Source organism: Podarcis muralis, chromosome 16 (genome assembly GCF_964188315.1).
Source record: "Podarcis muralis chromosome 16, rPodMur119.hap1.1, whole genome shotgun sequence".
Taxonomy (NCBI): domain Eukaryota; kingdom Metazoa; phylum Chordata; class Lepidosauria; order Squamata; family Lacertidae; genus Podarcis; species Podarcis muralis.
This window is the reverse complement of record NC_135670.1, coordinates 22,245,726-22,265,978: the sequence shown is the minus strand read 5'-3', so window position 1 is coordinate 22,265,978 and position 20,253 is coordinate 22,245,726. Positions and strand designations below refer to the sequence as shown.

The following is a 20,253-nucleotide window of genomic DNA, read 5'->3' as shown; positions in this document are numbered from 1 at the left end:
AAAATAAGGATACGTAATATATAAAAGGATCCTTGGAACTGTAGGATGTTACGGGTGTTTGAGAGACGCCCATTCCCCTCACTGGGCAACCATTCCTAGAGTGGTTTAACAATCAGTCCCTCTTCCAATGGAACCCTGGGAATTGTAGATCTGTGAAGGGAAGGGGGGGGTGTCGCCTAACAACTCTCAGCACCCTTAGCAAGCTTCATTTCCCAGGATGCTTTGAGGAAAAGCCACAACAGCTAAAAGTGCTTTAAATGTATGGTGTACAAGTTGCTTTAAATTTGCACATAAGCAAATTCGCATTGAGGTCCTTTTGCTCTAGAAGTTTTAAGCACTTGCTTCACATCGTGCATCATTTTATGCATTTTGTGTTCAATTTGTCCCTACGAGCAGTGCATAGAGAGAGGTTCGGAGAGCCAGATGGACTCATTCCAGAAGTCCATCCGAGACACACTCTGAGAAACAACCTCTGGAAAGGTGAGAGGCGGTGGTCAGCCTCTTCTTCTTCTTTGGTGATCACTCGTAGCCGAGTAAGATTGTCTTCCATAAACATGTGTTTAACAGTGAGTCTGTAAGTGACTGTGGAGGCCAATTCTGGATCCACACGTCCTTCCATAGTGGGGACATAGGTTTCCGGGAGGGAGTTGATCATGGCGAGGGTTTGTCAAACGTGCCTTCCTCTTAGCTCGTTTCTCCCTTTCAACCTGAGTTGGAGTGTCTTCAAAGCCCATGATACCTTTGGCAAAGGCTGTTCTCCAATTGGAACGCTCGCAGGCCAGTGTTTCCCAGTTGTCGGTGTTTATACTACATTTTAAAAAGATTTATCTTGAGAGATTCTTTAAACCCCTTTTGTTGACCACCAGCATTACGCTTTCCATTTTAAAGTTTGGAATAGAGTAGTTGCTTTGGAAGACGATAATCAGGCATCCGCACAACATGATCAGTCCAACAAAGTTGATGTTGAAGAATCATTGCTTCAACACTGGTGATCTTTGCTTCTTCCAGTACACTGACATTAGTTTGCCTGTCTTCCCAAGTGATGTGTAAAAATTTTTGGAGACACCGTTGATGGAATCTTTTGAGGAGCTGGAGATGGTGTTTATAAGTGGTCCACATTTCAGAAGCATACAGTAAGGTTGGTAGTACAATAGCTTTGTGAACAAGCATTTTGGTTTCCCTGTGAATGTCTCGGTCCTCAAACACTCTGCCTCTAAAACCGTGATGGTTTTATAACAATAATCAGTGCTAATTTTTTTTTAGAAAAAAAGGTGCCAGAACACCTCCCTTGTTCTCTTATAATGACAATGGTGCCCACCTGAGAGGTGTCAGAATTGAATTCCGGCAAGTTCCGGATGGGAAAAAAAAACCCCTGCCTATGAGGGAAAGAAAATGGTTTCCGTATATTGATCTGAAGCAGCCAGGCATTGGATCCCTTACTACTGTTGTTAAATTACACCTTTCAATCAATAAAGAGAGAATACAAAGAACTAACCTCTTAACATGATCGTGGCTGTAAGCTTGCCATTTACTCAGGGAACAAACTGGAAAGCTTTAATAATACCTCAGAGTAGAGATTGGATAAATGAGCTTTGGGAATTAGCTTTGATGTCAAAATCATTGTACTACTTAAGATCAAAGAACGGGGATGTCGGCAAAACAGATTTCCAGAAGCGTGGTGTAGCAGTCAGTCAAGTTGTTTTCGGTCCTGGTGGCGTAGTGGCAAATTCAGAAGTGTACGGTCCCTTCACGATAACCACAGCCAGGCCCCTTCACAGCCACACCTCTTCTAAGATTATACAATAACTTTATCATTATGCAATAATTATAATTAGGGATCTCCATCAGCTTTGATCTACTATTTTCTGTGCATGTACTGTTCTTGTGCTCGGACACTGTTTGAGGGTTTCCGAGAAGCATCTGGTTGGCCACCGTGAGAACAGGATGATGATTGAAAGGGCCATTGGCCTGATCCTGCAGGCTCTTTTTATGCTCTTAAACTCTGCCTGAGCCTTCATTGCTGTCCCAGATGGGGATGAGTAAGTTAAAGAGTAAGTTAAAGAGGGACGCGGGTGGTGCTCTGGGTTAAACCACAGAGCCTAGGACTTGCCGATCAGAAGGTCGGCGGTTTGAATCCCCACAATGGGGTGAGCTCCTGTTGTTCGGTCCCAGCTCCTGCCAACATAGCAGTTCGAAAGCACGTCAAAGTGCAAGTAGATAAATAGGCGGGAAGGTAAACGGTGTTTCCGTGCGCTGCTCTGGTTCACCAGAAGCTGCTTAGTCATGCTGGCCACATGACCCGGAAGCTGTCTGCGGACAAACGCCAGCTCCCTCGGCCCATAGAGCGAGATGAGCGCCGCAACCCCAGAGTCGGTCACAACTGGACCTAATGGTCAGGGATACCTTTACCTTTAAGTTTAAGAGCCCTTTGTCCTCTTAGTGCATGTTTAAAAGAGCCATTCCTGCTGATCCCTCAGCCCTTAATTAAAAGCAAAATACTTGCTGCCAACTGGGGATCCTTATAACTGCAGGTGCAAAAATACCACTAGTCAACAGGGGAGACTGCAGCACTCAGTGCAGATTTTCCGTCATTGACGTCTCTCATTGGCCACTGTGAGAACAGGATGCTGAACTAGACGGGTCACTGTCCTGCAAGCTTTGTGCCAGCTCCGTTTCTGACACTGTTGTGTTTGTGGCATCGTGGTCTCCATGGCAGCTGAGCGGACGATGCTGGAAAACAAGCTGGGGTGTGTGTGTGTGTGTGTGTGTGCGTGCGTGCGTCATTTGAGGGGTGCTGCCTGCTTTGCCAAAGGCAACTGGGCAAAGATTCCTTAGACAGTTGTGTGAGACCAAGAGACATGCAGACTGCCATAACTTTTACTAAGAAACCAGAGGCTTTTTTTGGTTGGGAATAATAGGGGTAGAGATACCTAAAGGATACAAAATTTTATTTATGTACGCAACCATGGAGACCTGAATGATTTATGCCCAGAGACGGAAAGAAGATAACGTTGCAACCAAAGAAGAATGGCAGCAAAAACTGTTGGAGTACGCAAAAATGGCGGAACTTACTGGGAGAAAAAAGAAACCAAGAAGACAGAGTTTTTAATTTAGAGTGGAAATCATTTACTGAATATCTAAAAAGTTATTGTAAACGGATTAAATTATTAGCTGGATTAATATAAAGACGTGCAGTGAAACAAAGCTGGTTTTGACAATACTGGATAAATAGTAATTAGGTTTAACTTGGATATGCATTGAAAATAATAAAACAAGCAGCTGCAGAAAGTGGGGAGGGGGTCGAAACTGGGTACAGTGGTACCTCAGGTTAAGAACTTGATTCGTTCTGGAGGTCCGTTCTTAACCTGAAACTGTTCTTAACCTGAGGTACCACTTTAGCTAATGGGGCCTCCTGCTGCCACTGCGCCACCGCCGCGCAATTTCTGTTCTCATCCTGAGGTAAAGTTTTTAACCTAAGGTACTATTTCTGGGTTTGCGGAGTCTGTAACCTGAAGTATCTGTAACCTGAAGTATCTGTAACCTGAGGTACCGCTATACTGGAATTTGATGTAAAAATATTTGTTTTCTGCAATGGTAAATGGAGAGAGAGAGAGTGTGTGTCATGCAGGCTGCCTCACTGTGGAAGTGGGTGCCAATTAGCATTTCCTCAGCAACCCTGGGCAGATCTGATCCTAGGTACCAGGGCTTGTTTGTTTTGTTGACTGGCAAGGATGATCGGTCGTCGTCAGGGCAGGTGGCAGCGCAGTCAAAAGCATGTCCTGCCGTGGACTCCTGTTATCTAAGGGCACAGCGAATGTAGGCCTCACTTGAGAAGAACTGTTGCTGTTGCAAGAGGAATCATGTTGTTGTGGTTTCGGGAGGCAGTCTGGATAATGACCAGTTTTTCGGCTCCTGTATCCATGGGGGTAGGATGTAAGGAACTCGGGATAGCTGAGTCGGTAGAGCATGAGAATCCTAATCTCCGGGGTCGTGGATTCGAGCCCTACATTGGGTAATAAATTCCTGCACTGCAAGAGGTTGGACTAGATGATTGTGGTCCCTTCGAACTCTACAATTCTCTGAATGTGTAAGACCAAGCTTGCCAAACCAGTCCTTTTGTTTAGGCAAAGCCTTTGGCTGGCTAGTTAAGCACCACAATCAGCATGACCAAAGAAGTTGCTGAGTGCCATAAAATAAGTGGGTGGGCCTCTCCACTTTCCCTTCCCTGCCACCACCTCACCAAACTAGTAGGTAAGAGAACAATAACCAGCGGTATATGTGAGCACTTAGCTGGGAGCAGGTGGCACAGAGATGAATGGAGAAGCAAGCTCTGCTGGGGTGTTAATGCTGTGAGCTCTTCCATCTTATGCTCAGGTGGTAAAGGTAAAGGGACCCCTGACCATTAGGTCCAGTCGTGACCGACTCTGGGGTTGCAGCATTCATCTCGCTTTATTGGCCGAGGGAGCTGGCGTACAGCTTCCAGGTCATGTGGCCAGCATGACTAAGCCACTTCTGGCGAACCAGAGCAGCGCACGGAAACGCCGTTTACCTTCCTGCCGGAGTGGTACCTATTTATCAACTTGCACTTTGATGTGCTTTCGAACTGATAGGTTGGCAGGAGCAGGGACCGAGCAAGGGGAGCTCACCCCGTCACGGGGATTCGAACCGCCGGTCTTCTGATCGGCAAGTCTTAGGCTCTGTGGTTTAACCGACAGCGCCACCCGCGTCCCTTGCTCAGGTGGTATATCTGTGTAAATAAAATCATATATCCCATACCCGGCAAGTGTCCCAAACAAACTGGGAAATCTTGGGGGGGTTTTCTCGTGAGAGGACAGCGGCCATTTTGAGCAACATAATCTAGTGCAATTTCAGGCTGCGATTAAGACATCGTAGCACAAAATTGCTCAAGATCACAGTGCCCAAAATAGCCACCGTCCTCTCGCGAGTAAAAACAGGAAGGTGGCATCCTGGAAGACGGTGTCCCAGGTTTTTTTGCCTTTAATGTGTTGGAGGGTATGATACCCTTAGCACACCACAGTCTCTGCTGACCTTCGTACCAAGGAAACTGAACTCGGGGTAAGTGCTTTGAACTACTTGGGTAGTGCGCAACGTTGTTTTAAGGGCTGGGAAAATGTGACAGTGATTTCTTCTCCCCCGTTATGACTTTGGGTTAACATGAACAAGGGAAAATGCTTATTCTCTGCCCCACATACAATTATCACTTATTGTCAGGCTTCGGGGAATCGACTTCCTCCCCCCTGGCCGTAAATGAGCAGATCAAACAAAAAGAATTCTTACCAGTTAGTTTCTTTAATAAACACAGCAAAGGACAAAGGAAAGTGTCCACCCAGAATAGCGGTGCTCCCAATTAAGGTTTACACCTCCTCCATCCCTATTAATCTACATCACTCCTACGTCTTGTAATCTGAGTTTGTACCCTCTGCGCTTTCTGTTCTAACACTTTATGAGCTCTCTGTGTCTTTGGAGATGGGTGTGTGTGTGAATGCTGTCCAGAGACTGTGAATCTGTTAACTCTCTCTCTTCTTCTGTTTCTTCTGCTAGCTGTTCCCCATCCAGGATTTCCCAGCTTCTGCCTTCTGAATTATCCCCTTCTGCAAACCACTGTTCCAAATCTATACTGTCTTCCTGCTCTTTAGACCATTCAGGATCCAGATCAGGGGGAGGGGTGGCCCCCACCATTCCTCCTCAGCACAGTCCCTGATATGTATTCTGTTTGAGTGTGTAAACCAGCAGTGAGGAACCTCAGGTTCAGGGCCCAAAGTCAGCCCTCCAGGCATCTCTACCTGGTCCTTGGTACTCTTCCCAGGCCAGACCCCTCCCCAGCCTTGCTCCACCTTATTTCACCCCTGCCTGGGATATGTCCCTGAACTCTGATAACGGTCACATCTGCACCATACAGCAAAGCACACTTGTTTCCTTGCAAAGAATTCTGGGAATTGTAGTTGGTTAAGAGTACGGAGAATGGTTGCTCTGTGAGGGGTGAACTGCGCTTCCCAGGATTCCTTGGAGGAAGCCATATGCTTTAATTGTGTGGTCTGGGTGTAGGACCAAACCCGCTTGCTTGCCTGGATGCAGGGTTGAGAGGGGTTTGCTTGCAAACTAGTCTACTGGACAGAGGTAACTCTGTCCCCTTGTGCCTCTGGCTTTGCTCACCTCTGGCCTGTGGTCCTGGGAAGGCTGCCTTGGAAGGATTGCGACCCTCAGGCTGAAAAAAGGGTTCTCCATCCTTGGACAAAAAATGGAAGAAAAACCTGATCGCATACGAGATGCCATTGAGATTCCAGTCACGCCTCTCCAGAGTTTGCACTGATTTCCGAAAGATTGCAGTATGTCTATATCGATGTAAATTGCGGGTCTTGATGAAAAAGGAAAACAAATGGAGTTTTAAAATGCAGCTAATCAGGGAGTTAAAGAGAGGTTAATCCTTATGGATTAATCAAATTGCATGTGTAAAGGGAGGGGAAGGAGGTGAGAGGTAAAGAGGGATGAGAGAGGAGACGAGAGGAGGGAAGGAGATGGAAACTGGGCTTGGCTGTTTTGAAGCAAAGCTTTCTGAGGAAACTTTGGGAGAAATTGATCTTCCGAACTTCGTTTGTTTGCTAAGCAAAGAGTAGGGCCACTTGGTTCTTTCTCAGGTGAGGGTTTAGGAACTATTGAGGGCTTCAATTTGCCCCTTGGAAACATCTCAGGGAAGGGGGGAGGGTCTGGACAACCTTAGACTCTGCCCCAATCCCTGATAAATGTGTGAGTCATTGAAACCCCACAAGGCTACTTGCTGTGGTGTAGTAGTTCGGACTAGGACCTGGAAGAGCAGGGTTCAAATCCTCACTCGGCCAAGAAGCTCGCTGGGTGTCCTTGGGCCAGTCATTGCCTCTTAGCCTAACCTACCTCAAAGGGTTGTTGTAGGGATTTAATGAGTGGGGGGAAGGGAACAACGCACATCACTTTGAGCTCCTTGGAGAGAAAAAGCGGGGTGTTTACACAATAAATCACAAATAAATGAATAAAATTTTAAATTAGGGAGGGGGAACATGTGGCCCTCTAGATGTGGTTAGACTCCAGCTCCTATCAGCCCCAGCCAGCAGTTCACCAAGGATGATGGGAGTTTCTGCTCAACAACAACAACATGTTGTTCTTATTATTTTATTTATACGTATACCCAATGCTTTTTTTTCTTAAAAAAATGTTTAGGGGTACAGTGGTACCTCGGGTTACATACACTTCAGGTTACAGACTCCACTAACCCAGAAATATTACCTCAGGTTAAGAACTTTGCTTCAGGATGAGAACAGAAATCGTGCTCCGGCAGCGCAGCGGCAGCAGGAGGCCCTGTAGCCTTATGAGGCTTTGCCCTCGGGTGGGAAAAATATTGTGCCCGGGAAAGGGAAGTGGGAGTCAACAGACACTCAAGGAATAGTTTCAGAGAAAAAGCTTTATTTCTACCATCCATGAACTGGTAGAAGGAGCAAGTGTGATAACTCACAAAAAGCATGCACGAGTTCACAGTCATGTGCACAAACATATATACCCCTTCCAGTTCCCTCCTCCTTTCTCCTCCTTCCAGAGTCCTGCCCCATGAGTTCCTCTGAGCATGAACAGAAAGCTGTCTTGGGACTATTGTGGACTCTTGGCACCCTTCCCAGGAAAGGGGAATGAAAGCGGATCAGCATGTCCAAAGATGTTGCAGCTGAATGAGATAAGATTCGTTTCTCAGGCCTGCTTTGAACAGAGCCTATTCATTAGCTTTTTGAAGCCTTCTCATACTGATAAAAAGTATTGGTTTTGCCTTGCAACAGCAGAGCAAATGAGCAGATGCTTAGCTGCTGAGAAAATGATTTTGAAAAGCTTTGAGAAGCTATGAGCCTGCTTTGGGGGGGGGGGGTGACTTCGGGCCTAGGTGGGGTCACCTGTCCTCACCTCCTACAGCCCCATTAGCTAAAGTGGTGCTTCAGGTTAAGAACAGTTTCAGGTTAAGTACTGACCTCCAGAACGAATTAAATGCTTAACCTGAGGTACCACTGTACTCTCATTTTCCTACTCGTATTGAGATACTGCCCCTCAATGAGGCCAAACTTAGATTAACAAAATGTTTAGGGGTATGTGTACCCCTGCGTCCCCCAAGAAAAAAAGCACTGCGTATACCACCTTTTCCTCCAAAGAGCTTAAGGTGGTGTACATAGAGTCACAGAACTGTAGATTTGGAAGAGACCCCAGGGGCCATCTAGTCTGACCCCCTGCAATGCAGGAATCTTCACTTAAGAATTCATGACAGACAGTTCTCCTCCGATCCCTATTTCTTCCTCACAACAACCCTGTGAGGTAGGTTAGGCTGAGAGATGCTGACTGCCCCAAGGTCACACCCAGTGAGTGTCAAGGTCAAGCGGGAATTTGAACCCCTGGTCTCCCAGGTCATTGTCCAACACTAACCATCACACGACACTGGCTGGCTGGCGGGGAGGCACATGCTCTCTGTCCCTCTTTCAAATGAATTGCAGAGGTTACTCTGCACAGAGGAAATGCGTGCATGGTAAAAAGTTTGCTTTTCCAAACATGGTGCAAAGCAATGTGCAAGTTTGAATGCAACAGATGCCAGCAGCATGGCTTCCTTCTTTGTGGTGGCATGTTTGGCCAAGTAGGGAGTGCAGAACGAAGACGCCACCATCAAGAGTAATCGCCCATCTCAATTTGCAATCGGCCTCTCCTGTTCCATCCTGTCGGGAGCCCGTTTCCCCCCTTCCAGATGGGAGCGGGCTCCCCTCGTTAAAATTCTGAGCGCCCGCATCTCCGTATTAAAGCGGATATTAAGCCATAAAGCGTAATATGTTATGACACCATAAAAGGCAGCGTAATTGCTACGGAACCATAAAATGTAATACAGTTGGCTCAGCGGCCATTATCTTCCCCTCCTCTTGCGGCTCTAAGTATTTGAAAGTGTTATCGAACAGCCCGGGTGAGGGCAAAGAGAGCAGCTCAAAAAGCCTCTTTGTTGCTAGAGACTGCAAGCGGAGGAATGACCTCAGATGCCCTCTTCCCGCTCCTGGAGGAGTTGACTCCTTTTCTATGCAGTAGGCAGCCCAACCGAAAGTGAACTGGAAAGTAGGGCGCTAGTACGCTCAGTTGGTTCGAGCGTGGTGCTGAGAACGCCAAGGTTTGCGAGTTTGATCCCCATACGGGACAGCTGTGTATTTATTTATGCATTGCAGGACGTAGGACTTGTTATAGAAATTCTAAGGTCTCTCTCATGTCCATAAATGTACAATGCAAACACATACATAAGTATATACTGTATTTTTCGCTCTATAGGACGCACCGGACCATAGGAGGGGGAGAACAGGAAAAAAAAATTCTCCCCCTCTCTGCGCAGCGCCCCTTCAGCGGAGCGGTAGGAGAAACGGAACCCCTTCAATTTCTCCTCCCGCTTTGCTGAAGGGGCGCTGTGCAGAGAGGGAAAACTGTGTAGCACCTCTCCAGTGAAGCGAAGCCTGGAGAGCAAGAGGGATCGGTGTGCACCAACCCCTCTCGCTCTCCAGGCTTCAGGCGGCTATCCGCAAGCCTTTGGAGCGCAGCGGGAACTCCTGCTGCACTCCGAAGGCTTGCGGATAGCTGCCTGAAGCCCCCGAAGCGCAGTGGGAGTTCGCACTGTGCTCCGGGGGCTTCAGGCAGCTTCAGCGAAAGCAACGCAAAGCCGCCGGAGTGCGGAGGGAGCTATCCCTCTGCGCTTCGGAGGCTTCGCGCTGCTATCGCTGAAGCTAAGGAGCCTGCATTCGCTCCATAAGACGCACACACACTTCCCCTTAATTTTTGAAGGGGAAAAAGTGTGTCTTATAGAGCGAAAAATACGGTAAACCACGTGTCTGAAATACTACAGGAGAACAATCCTGAAGGTTTTCTTTTAAAACAACAAAAAAAATTGTTTTAAGATTGCTGATTTTAATGATGTCAATTTGTTTTGAATATATATTGGTATTTTTAATGTAGTCTGTAGCTTGTCCTTTGTAAACTGCTTTGTAAACAGCCGTCTTTTTAAATTGCGAAAGCAGTATACAAATATACTTGAGTAAGCAGTATACAAATTTCATTGAGTAAATATAATATGCCTGATATATATACAATATATCTGAGACTTTTCTCCCAGGGAGGTGGGGATAATGGCAACACTAGAATGGGGCCTTTTTAGTGGTGGCTCCTGTGCTTTCGAACTACTAGGCTGGCAGGAGCAGGGACCTAGCAATGGGAGCTCACCCTGTCGCGGAGGTTTGAATCCCCGCAATGGGGTGAGCTCCCGTTGCTCAGTCCCTGTTCCTGCCAACCTAGCAGTTCGAAAGCACATCAAAGTGCAAGTAGATAAATAGGTACCACTCCTGCGGGAAGGTAAACAGCGTTTCCATGCGCTGCTCTGGTTCGCCAGAAGCAGCTTAGTCATGCTGGCCACATGACCCGGAAGCTGTACGCCGGCTCCCTCAGCCAGTAAAGCGAGATGAGCGCTGCAACCCCAGAGTCGGCCATGACTGGACCTAATGGTCAGGGGTCCCTTTACCTTTACCTGGCTTGTGGAATGTTCTTCCCCATCACTATCTATTTTCAGGTGCTGTGCCAGGCAAAACCATGTTTTTTTAAAGTATTTATGTTTTGGTTTGAAAATTGGTTTGTTTTGGTTTGAAAATTGCTTTGGGTTGCTCTTGTGTAAAAGGGACTAATGAATACTAATCATAATGCTAATGATTTATTTATCTTATATTTCTTGCATTTATCTCCCACCTTTTTCTCCAAGGAGCTCAAAGTAGCTGGCATACATGGTCCCCCCCCCCCCCCCAATTTAATTTCCACAACAATCCTGTGAAGTAGTTTAGGCTGAGAGACAGTGACAGGTCCAAGGTCATGCAGTGAGCTTCATGTCTGAGCGGGGATTTGAACCCTGATCTCTTCCAGGTCCTAGTCCAACCCTCTAACCACTGCACCACATACAAATGGTATTCATAATAATATAGGATTTACACTCATGAAAAGGTAAGAATGCTGAGCTGAATGGAGCGGTGATTTCTAAATCTGTTGCAAATGGGACAACAATAGATGACATTGTTGTCTGCCAGAGAGGGAACTGGTAAGGCTTTTTTTACAGGTGGTGTGAATTTCACAGTTCATGGTTTTCCATAATGATACATTACATCTTTCGAGGCCACGCTACTGCATCCTATAATTCTGGTTGCAGTCCAGGACTCAGAAACCCACAATTGTACAGCTGTATTCATTAGACATGCTCCAGGAACATATCCCAGAAGGATCCGGTTTTTATCTGAAGATTAAAAGCTCAATAAAGCCTTGATTAAAGAGAGAGAGGCTTTATTCTCAACACACCCTTGGATCGCAGGGTTGCCACAACCCATATAAATTAGGAATCTTCATAAATGCGATTGCTCACGTTTCCTGAAGGCGGCAGCTTGGCAATTTAAACAGCTGCGGAAAGAAATAAGCAAATACTTTCTCCCCCACATTTCCCTCCCCACTCTGGAACTGTAACAATGGGGCACCTGTTTGATTGTTGCCTGTTGGTCAGAGGCGTTGCAGTCTGTTCAACAGGAGTGGCTATGGCTAGAAAAGGTATGGGAGAGAGCACTTTCAGAGCATCCTCCATGACATGGGGAGAGGTGATAAGGCAGGTCAAACATGCCCACCTTGATACAATTTGGCTTCCTTTATTAATCTGGCAATAGGAACAATGCCCCCACCCTGGCCACTCACATTCATCTATGGAGGGGCTTCATAACAGATAAATAATATGTTTATTTGTACAGTGTCATACATATGTGCCAAAAAGATAAAACTTCTGCTTATGTGCCTTCCTATATACATAGAAACGTAAGGCTATCAAGGGGTGGGGAAGTCCAAATAGGGATTTAATTTTTTGTTTGTTTTTTTTTGTTAAAAAAGAAAAAATTGTTTCTTGTATCTACTGTATTCGTCTGGAATGTACAAAATTATGGAAAGAAACGAAATAAAAAAACTTAAAAAAAAAAAAAAGAAACGTAAGGCTATCATCACACTGCAGTTCACATGGCCATCAATAGGTGGCTTCACCAACTGCACTGAATGGCAGGCAAGTGAGTGAACAAGCAGCATGGGGGAAGCCAGCCCAGAAGAGTTGTTTAATGGAGGGGTTGAGGTGCTTCAGAGAGCAGTTTGGCAAACCGCTCTTTAAAGCACCTACCCCCTCCTTAAAAAAGGGAATGGGGCTTGGGGTGAGCTGTGAGGGGCTAGCCGAGGGCGAGGTGTAAAAAGATGTATTGGGTCAGGTATAAAGCCCAGTTGTTCTGGATTACCATCAGCCTTAGCCAGCCATGAATGGAACTAGTGGACCAATCTGAAAACCTCCGAGTTAAGATGTAGCAGATATACATGTACACACAACTAAAAACTTCAGTTTGGGTTTATTGTTCAATAAAAGCACAAGTCTTATTTGGAAAAGAAAAAGGACATTGCTCCAAACAAGGGCATAATTTCACATGTTTAAGTATTTTCAGACTAATGACATCCTCCAGGTATAGAATGTACCCACCCCACTCAAAAATAGCTAATCTTGCGGTTCACATCAACTTTATGGGGAGCTGGATTGCCTTTAATTAAAAAACGAAAGCAGGAAAAGCTTCCTAAAGGCCAAGAATACTGAACATTTAACCTATCTATTCCTACTGTCATAAATATCTCACATACACCAAAATTATATTAACACAAACGACTTGTTGCTACGTTCCACATACAGATACAAAATGCTGGAGCATGGCTTGTAAGACCTTGATAAAACCAGGGGTCATAGAGGCAGTTGTACCCAATTAAATCTTGCAGAAAGTAGGCCCATTGAAATGAACAGAGCCAAGTTAGCCATGCTTATTGTTTTGAATGGGTCTACTCTGAGTGGGATTAACATAGCCTACAACCCCAGGCATTAATTTGCAACTAGGGAGTGTTTCCGTAAAAAGGATCGGTTGATAAGGTGTTGTTGCAATCCCGAGTTTCTGTAAGACTGGCTTGGCCTGGCCTGTCCCAACGCAAGGACAGCCCTTGAGAGAACAAGAAGCAATCGTGAGAACCTGGCAGGGAACTGGATAAAGACCAGAGCACTGAGGACTCCGCGTCTCTCAAGGACCAAAGCGTTCTCAGTCTTAATCAGTAGTTAGACATTGACGCTCCAGGAAGACTCGTAAACTTTGATGGATTACGGCAACCCAGAGGGACAGCTTTAGTGCAAAATCAGGGATGGGTGTGTTGGTGAACCTCCCAGGAGCAGCCCATGGTTCAAAGGGCCCAAGAACAGCGCTCGATTGTAGTGAATGGGACACGGAGGGGAGCCAAGTTTTCTGACACAGTGTGAGCTGTCTGGTGGCTTCCAGAGCATCACATTGAACAGGGCATGGGATTCAGTCACATCCTTGCAAATTCAGGTGATGCCAGTAAAAAGAGGATTCTAAACCCGCTTCTAAACCAAACCAAACCAATGGATGTTTTTGCAGGAAGGAAAGTGATGGGGAAAGGAACAGGGAAAGTTGGTAGAACAGCTGCTTGAATCAGCATTGTTTGCCTGGCAAACAGATCAGAATGGTTACTCAATGAATGACGGATGTTGTATAACCTCCACATAAGCTTTGTGCAAATAAAAAGGAGGATGGATACTCAATAAACGGGCTGTCTGAGAGTGATTTCTGACCCTACACTTCTGTGTGATTTCCTCCAGCCAAGGGGACTACATCTAATCTTAGTATTCGAGCCATAGGAAGGATGCCCTGGACCCTGAGCTCTCTTTGGGAACACAAGCCAGGAGCTTTCAAGTAGGGAGAAAGACCTTAGTTAACTGTGGCACCAGGAAGAATGTGCAGCTTAACTGAGCAGAGGTGGGAAGGCATTTAACTGCTGGAGTAAAGGCGGCTGGACTTAGACCAGTTCTGCCTTCAACATACTGAGTCAGACCTATTGGTTTATCTTGCTCAGTATTTTCCACACTGAGTGGCAGCTGAGTCCAGGGTTTCAAGTACAGAATCTCTCTCAGTCCTACATGGGGGTGCCAAAGGGGGATTGAACCTGCATGCAAAGTGAAGGCTAGATGGCAAATGAGCCCATATACCTCTGCCCTGCTCCCCCCTCCAGGGAAGGACCAATGACTGCCATAGCCCTGCCCTCTTCAAGCTGAAGGAATTTCAAGTGTCATTGAACCTGTTGCCTCCTCAACCTCTGGAACACCTGGACAGCCTTGGGATGTTGATGGGCTGATGTAGTAGAGATTCAGGGAAGGTTGGGCATCACCTTGGGGGAAGCTAAGAAGGTCTCAGCACCTGAGAAAGGGCCCACTCCCACCACCCCCTCTAGCCAGTGTGACAACCTGAGTGAGTGCTTGCAAGCTGGGTCAGTGGGAGCCACCATTTTAGTGCCCCCAACACATCACAGCTGCTAGGAATTGTGGGAAATTGGAGCTCACCCAGGCTCCAAACGATCTGAACTGCCCTTCAGATGCCAAACAGATAAATAACCACACAACTTTCCGAAGACATCTGAAGGCAGCCCTGTATCAGGACGTTTTTAATGTCTGATGTTTTGCTGTGTTTTTATTATCCTGGAAGCCGCCCACAGTGTAGCTGGGGCAATTATTTATTATATAACCCCCACGGTTTTAGAAGCTGACCGCCACCTCTCACCTTCCTCTGGGAAGCCTCCCAGAGGTTGCGTCTCAGATGGTGACAGGACTTCTGGAATGAGTCCCTCTGGCACGGAGGTGGGGAGCCTCAGGTCCCAGGGCCAATTCTGGCCCTCCGAACCTTTCTCTATGTGGCCTTTGTGGCTCTCCCCAGGGCAATGCCCCTCATTGTCCCTGCTTTGCATTCTCCTTGAGTGCTTTTCACTGGTTGAAAAGTGCCCTTGAACCCCAATAATGCCGTTTTGCTTGGCTAGATGGAGGGAGGGGTGTTTGCGTGCCTGTGTGTGCAGAAACTATCTGGCCACACAAAGGTAAAATTAGCATTTCTTGCCCCGCCTACCACTGACATGTGGCTGCCTAGGAATGCCCTACTCGTGGCAAGGACCCGGGTCATGTGATTTTAAAAGGCCACTGATACGAAAGCCACGCACTGATCTGATTGGAATACTGGGAGGAAGCAGCAGAATGTTTTGAGGAGGAAAAATGCTCTTTATAAGAAAAAAAAAATGTACAACATCAAGTGGCAAATGCATGTAGGGAGAGAAACAGGGGGTGGGGATGAAGGGAGCTGGGAACTTCTAGATGGGCCATCCTTCAGGCACAAGTCGCTTCTTGGTTCTCCAGAGGTATTTCATTACCATAGCTGCCATCTCCGTACTGGATGTAAGGAGGTATCTGAGGAGCCTCGATGATCAGCAGCCCCTCTGGTGACAAGGATGCGAAAACTGTGACGGGATCCACTTCTCCAGGAAGCCTAGGGAGGGAACATAATGATTCATAAATAACACACACATTATCATTCAGCCCAGACACTGAGATCCATCTCTGAGGGACTTCTGGCGGTTCCCTCACTGCGAGAAGTGATGTCACTGGGAACTAAGAAACAGGGCCTTCTTGGTAGTGGCGCCCGCCCTGTGGAACACCCTCTCACCAGACGTCAAACAGATAAACAATTTGAAGGCAGCATATAAATTCTAATAATTTTCTTCATCATATATTGTATATATATATTTATTTCCCACCTCTTTCTCTGAGGAGCTGAAGGTGGTTATGTGGTTCTCCTCATGGTCTAAACCCCGCAACAACCCTGTGAAGTAGGCTAGGCTGGGTGAGGGATTTGAACCTTGGTTTCCCTGGTCTGACATACCGGTACTTATCACTAACCCACACAACTAACAATGAATGAATTAGGCATCCCTGGTAGCTAATCATTTGGCCTTAAATGTTAACTGGGTACACGCCCTACATTGAAAGGACATGATTTCCCCCCACGAAAAAAAAAAAAGGTCCTGGGAACTGTAGTTAAGAATTTGGGAATTGTAGCTTTGCAATTGGGTAAAAGCAACACCTCCCAAGATTCTGTGAAGGAAGCTATGTCCTTTAAACATGTTTTAAATTTGTGGTGTGTATCCATAAAGGGGGGAGAGTTTAGAAGGGAAAAGGCTTAGGAGAGGGATTATGCTCGCTTTTCTTGCTTTCCCCCCATTTTTTTTTAAAAAGGGGTGTTGTATTGTAATACAGGCTTTGTGTTAAATCTGTGCAAATTCTTTGGCAAGCCGGTTTGGCTGGATGCCTTCGTTTAAGCTGAGTACAAGCACATCAAAGTAAACTTTGGCCGTTGCAAGCAGGAAAGAAGCATGCCCAAATAAGGAGCTCTTGTGAAACTCAACAGACAGGCCAACCGTGGCCTAGTTGGGTTCTCAGCGAGATGGTAAACCTGGAGAAGACTCTTCTACCCTTTGTGACTTGCAGTCCCCTGCTATTATTTTTTTCTTAATGGCAGAGAAAGTTCTGGAGCATGACTCATCGCTTAAAAGTAAACAATGAGGGCCCGAGAGCATGATGAGGCATAGATTCTAAAATAGACATCAAGAAGCAGCTTTGCAAAGCAACTCCAGGACTGAGCTCAAAGCCCTACCTGAACCATCCATTGTGAAAGAAACAAAACGCAAAGCAGTATGATGTCAGATGTCAAAGCGATAAACATCTACCTGACATTCAGAAGACATCTGAAGGCAGCCCTGTTCAGGGAAGTTTTTAATATGTGACATTTTAGTGTATCTTTCATCTTTGCTGGAAGCCGCCCAGAGTGGCTGGGGAAACCCAGCCAGATGGGCGGGGTACAAATAATAATAATAAATAATAATAATAATAATAATACTAATAATAATAATAATAATAATAATAATAATAATAATAATAATAATAATAATAATATAACTTTAAGCAATATAGGCTTTCCCCAAAGGCTCCTGGGAAATCCACATAGCTCAGTGTTGTCTACACGGAGGCCTCTTCTACACCGTACATTTAAAGTGGTATCATACCACTTCAAACAGCCACAGCTTCCCCTCAAAGAATCTGATGGTCATTTATACCTCTGGCACCTCCCTGCTGCTGCCCTCTGGCTTCTTAGCACCCCCCCAAGGAAATAACCACTGCCCAAGGGGGCAGTGCCACCTGCTTTGGGAATCACTGCCTCACAGCGTGGCGCTCTGGCCAAATGGCACCCTGTCCTGTGAGGGGTGGGGAACGGCCAAGGATTTCCATGAATGTGCAGAACACCCCTACTCCAGTGTTCGGAGGGGTCTGTCCTCCTCCTCCCATCTCCCAATTAACCTCTGTCTCCAGACAGCCTGGGAGCTCCTCAAAATGCCTATCAGCTCAGAGCATCTGCACAAGATAGCCATGATAGTGACCACGCTGCTGTCAGCCGGGAGGAAAGGTCAACATTGCTCCAGCCTTACTGGCACCTAGAGAGCCCTGTATCATCTTTACAGGAAAAGGTTCCAGGAGTGCGATGGGCAGAGGTCAAAGAGTCAGCGAGCAAGTGAGGAGAGGCTTTCAATCTGCTTGCCTGGTGAGCCGATTCTGTAATAAAATCCCACCAAGCGAGGAAGGGGAAAGCCTGAATGTCGGTTCAAGGCAGGGAGCCCATATCCTTGAAATCCAGAGCATACGATACATTCAGCATTCCTGACCCTGATCAAACTAGTGTTCAGAGAAGTTAACCTAAAGGCAACCATTTACAGTACAGTGGTACCTTGGGTTACATACGCTTCAGGTTACAGACTCCCCTAACCCAGAAATAGTACCTTGGGTTAAGAACTTTGCTTCAGGATAAGAACAGAAATTGTGCTCCAGCGGTGCGGCGGCAGCAGGAGGCCCCATTAGCTAAACTGGTGCTTCAGGTTAAGAACAGTTTCAGGTTAAGACCGGCCCTCTGGAACGAATTAAGTACTTAACCTGAGGTACCACTGTATTTATTTTTTCTGTTAAAAACATGTTTCCACTAATTTAGTGCCCTTCAGATGTTCTGGAGCATGCTGGCTGGCTGAGGTTGTCAGGTCAGGATATTCCCAGACCCTGAGATTTTAGGGCCCAAACCTGAGACCTACTCATAGCTGTCAACTTTTCCCTTTTCTTGCGAGGAATCCTATTCAGAATAAGGGAATTTCCCTTAAAAAAAAGGAAAACGTTGACATCTATGGACCTACTGGCAGTCTCTGGCGATGTCACGGTGACAGGCCCTGGTGATTCTTCCTCTGCAATCTCTCCCACCACTGATCTCTGGAGACAGAGGTTAATTGGGAGAGGGGAGGAGGAAAGTCTATGTAATCATTTGTAGTTTGCTTCTGCCAGGCTTAAACTTGCAAGGTGCACTCATAATAGTTTGCTTCTGCTTTGAAGGCATTCCCAGCCAGAGATTCAAGCCCTCTCTCTGCCACCTGGCGGGGGGCCAGGAAAAACCTGGAGACTTCAGGTCAGCCCTGGAGGTCTGGCAACCCTATTGATGGGAGTTGTAATCCCAAACATCTGGATTTGGAGTTGGCTCAGGGTCGGGGAACTCGTGGCTAAGTCGTTGTTGAACTCCAGCTCCCATCAGCCCCAATCAGCATGACCCACCCCCGTTTTAATTTGCCCAAAATTGAATGCCCTGTCCTATAGATCTATGAAATCTAGGAGCCCAGTTAGAAGGGAGGTAAGTGGTAGCATAGTTGGGTCATGAGGAACCCTTCTGAGATGCTAGAGACCTTGGCTCACTGACTTGGCTGATCGGTGGCACTGGACCCAGGCAGAGATATACCGGGTACTTTTCCCGGACATACTTAGAAGTAAGGTAAAGGACTCCAGGACGGTAAATTCCAGTCAAAGGTGACTTTGAGGTGTGGCACTCATCTCACTTTCAGGCCGAGGGAGCCGGCGTTTGTCCACGGACAGCTTTCCGGGTCATGTGGCCAGCATGACTAAACCGCTTCTGGCGCAATGGAACACCGTGATGGAGCACACAGAAACGCTGTTTACCTTCCCTCCATAGTGGTACCTATTTATCTACTTGCACTGGCATGCTTTCGAATTGCTAGGTTGGCAGCAGCTGGGACCGAGCAACGGGAGCTCACCTCGTCATGCGGATTCAAACCGCTGACCTTATCGGCAAGCCCAAGAGGCTCAGTGGTTTAGACCACAACGCCACCCATTTCCCTGGGAAACAAAGCTATGAAATACTTACTGGATTTTCTTGGTAAAGTTTTTGGATACAATTCCGCCTTCCACCTGTTGTTCTTCATGTTTACCTGCAAAGAACAGAGGGGGTTTTTTGGTGTAGAAATTCCACAGTGCAACAAATTTCCATCAAGCTTGCCACACATTCTGGTTTGTTAACTCAGCTGGTTATTAAAATTTCATGTTGTTGGGGGGGGGGTGTTAAAGCAGCAGTTCTCAAACATTGCCCCCCATCCCAAGCAGACCATCTGAAAATTGTAGGGGAGTCTCAGTGGACTACTTGATCTTTCATTCATATAGCACCAGCATAATTTTCAAATCTAGCATGGAATTATCAAAATCACAGTCCGCAGAGGGCCACTTACCTAGTATGTTTTAAGAAACAATTAGCAATTACACCAGCTCCATCTGCACTATACATTTAAAGCTGTACCATCCCACTTTAAGCAGTCATGGTTTCCTCCCAAAGAATCATGGGAACTGTAGTTTGTTAAGGGTGCTGGGAATTGTAGCTCTGTAAATTCCCAGGATTTTTTTTGTGTGTGTGTGGTGTGTTCTTTAAATGTACGGAGCATATGCAGCCTCTCTCAATCTCACCTCATGTTGAGTTAGGACATTTTTTTAATTTTTATTTTACTGTTGCCTTCTAAATAATGTTATGACTTTACACAATTTCAGCTCTGTGGGGTTTCATTCCTCTGCCCTTACTTTGTAAAAATTGATTTGTCCCTGTAAAGTTTCTTTCCCTCTGTTCTCTGTCATGGCTTTTTAAAAAAGCGATCTGTTAAACTACAATGAAGGCATTTTGCTGTTGCAATTTTGTTTAATCCCTATTATATATATATATATATATATATCTTTTTTGCAAACTGCTTTCAGGTTTTACTACAAATCTTGAGAAACAAACAAACAAAAATAAATTGCCCAGAGAACTTGGGTTATAGGGTGGCCTATGATTGTATAAATAAAATAAACAGTGGGATAACATGGGGCGTAAATAGCATGGGATGCAAGCTGAACTCCTCTGCCCTGAAGCAAGGCAGGATTAT

General features: G+C 46.2%; 1 protein-coding gene across 2 annotated transcripts in view; it reads right to left on the bottom strand.

The window, feature by feature from the left end:
* Window positions 1–12,427: 12,427 nt before the first annotated feature.
* The window catches only part of HSPB8 (heat shock protein family B (small) member 8), a 31,095-nt gene continuing 23,269 nt past the window's right edge, over window positions 12,428–20,253 (bottom strand). For both annotated transcript variants that reach the window (XM_077920786.1, XM_077920787.1), the window contains exons 3-4: window positions 19,212–19,275; window positions 12,428–15,455 (exon numbers count right to left, since the gene is read on the bottom strand). In XM_077920786.1, coding sequence (XP_077776912.1) covers window positions 15,296–15,455; window positions 19,212–19,275 — 224 coding nt within the window. In that variant the 3' untranslated portion in view covers window positions 12,428–15,295. The remainder of the gene's footprint in view (window positions 15,456–19,211; window positions 19,276–20,253) is intronic.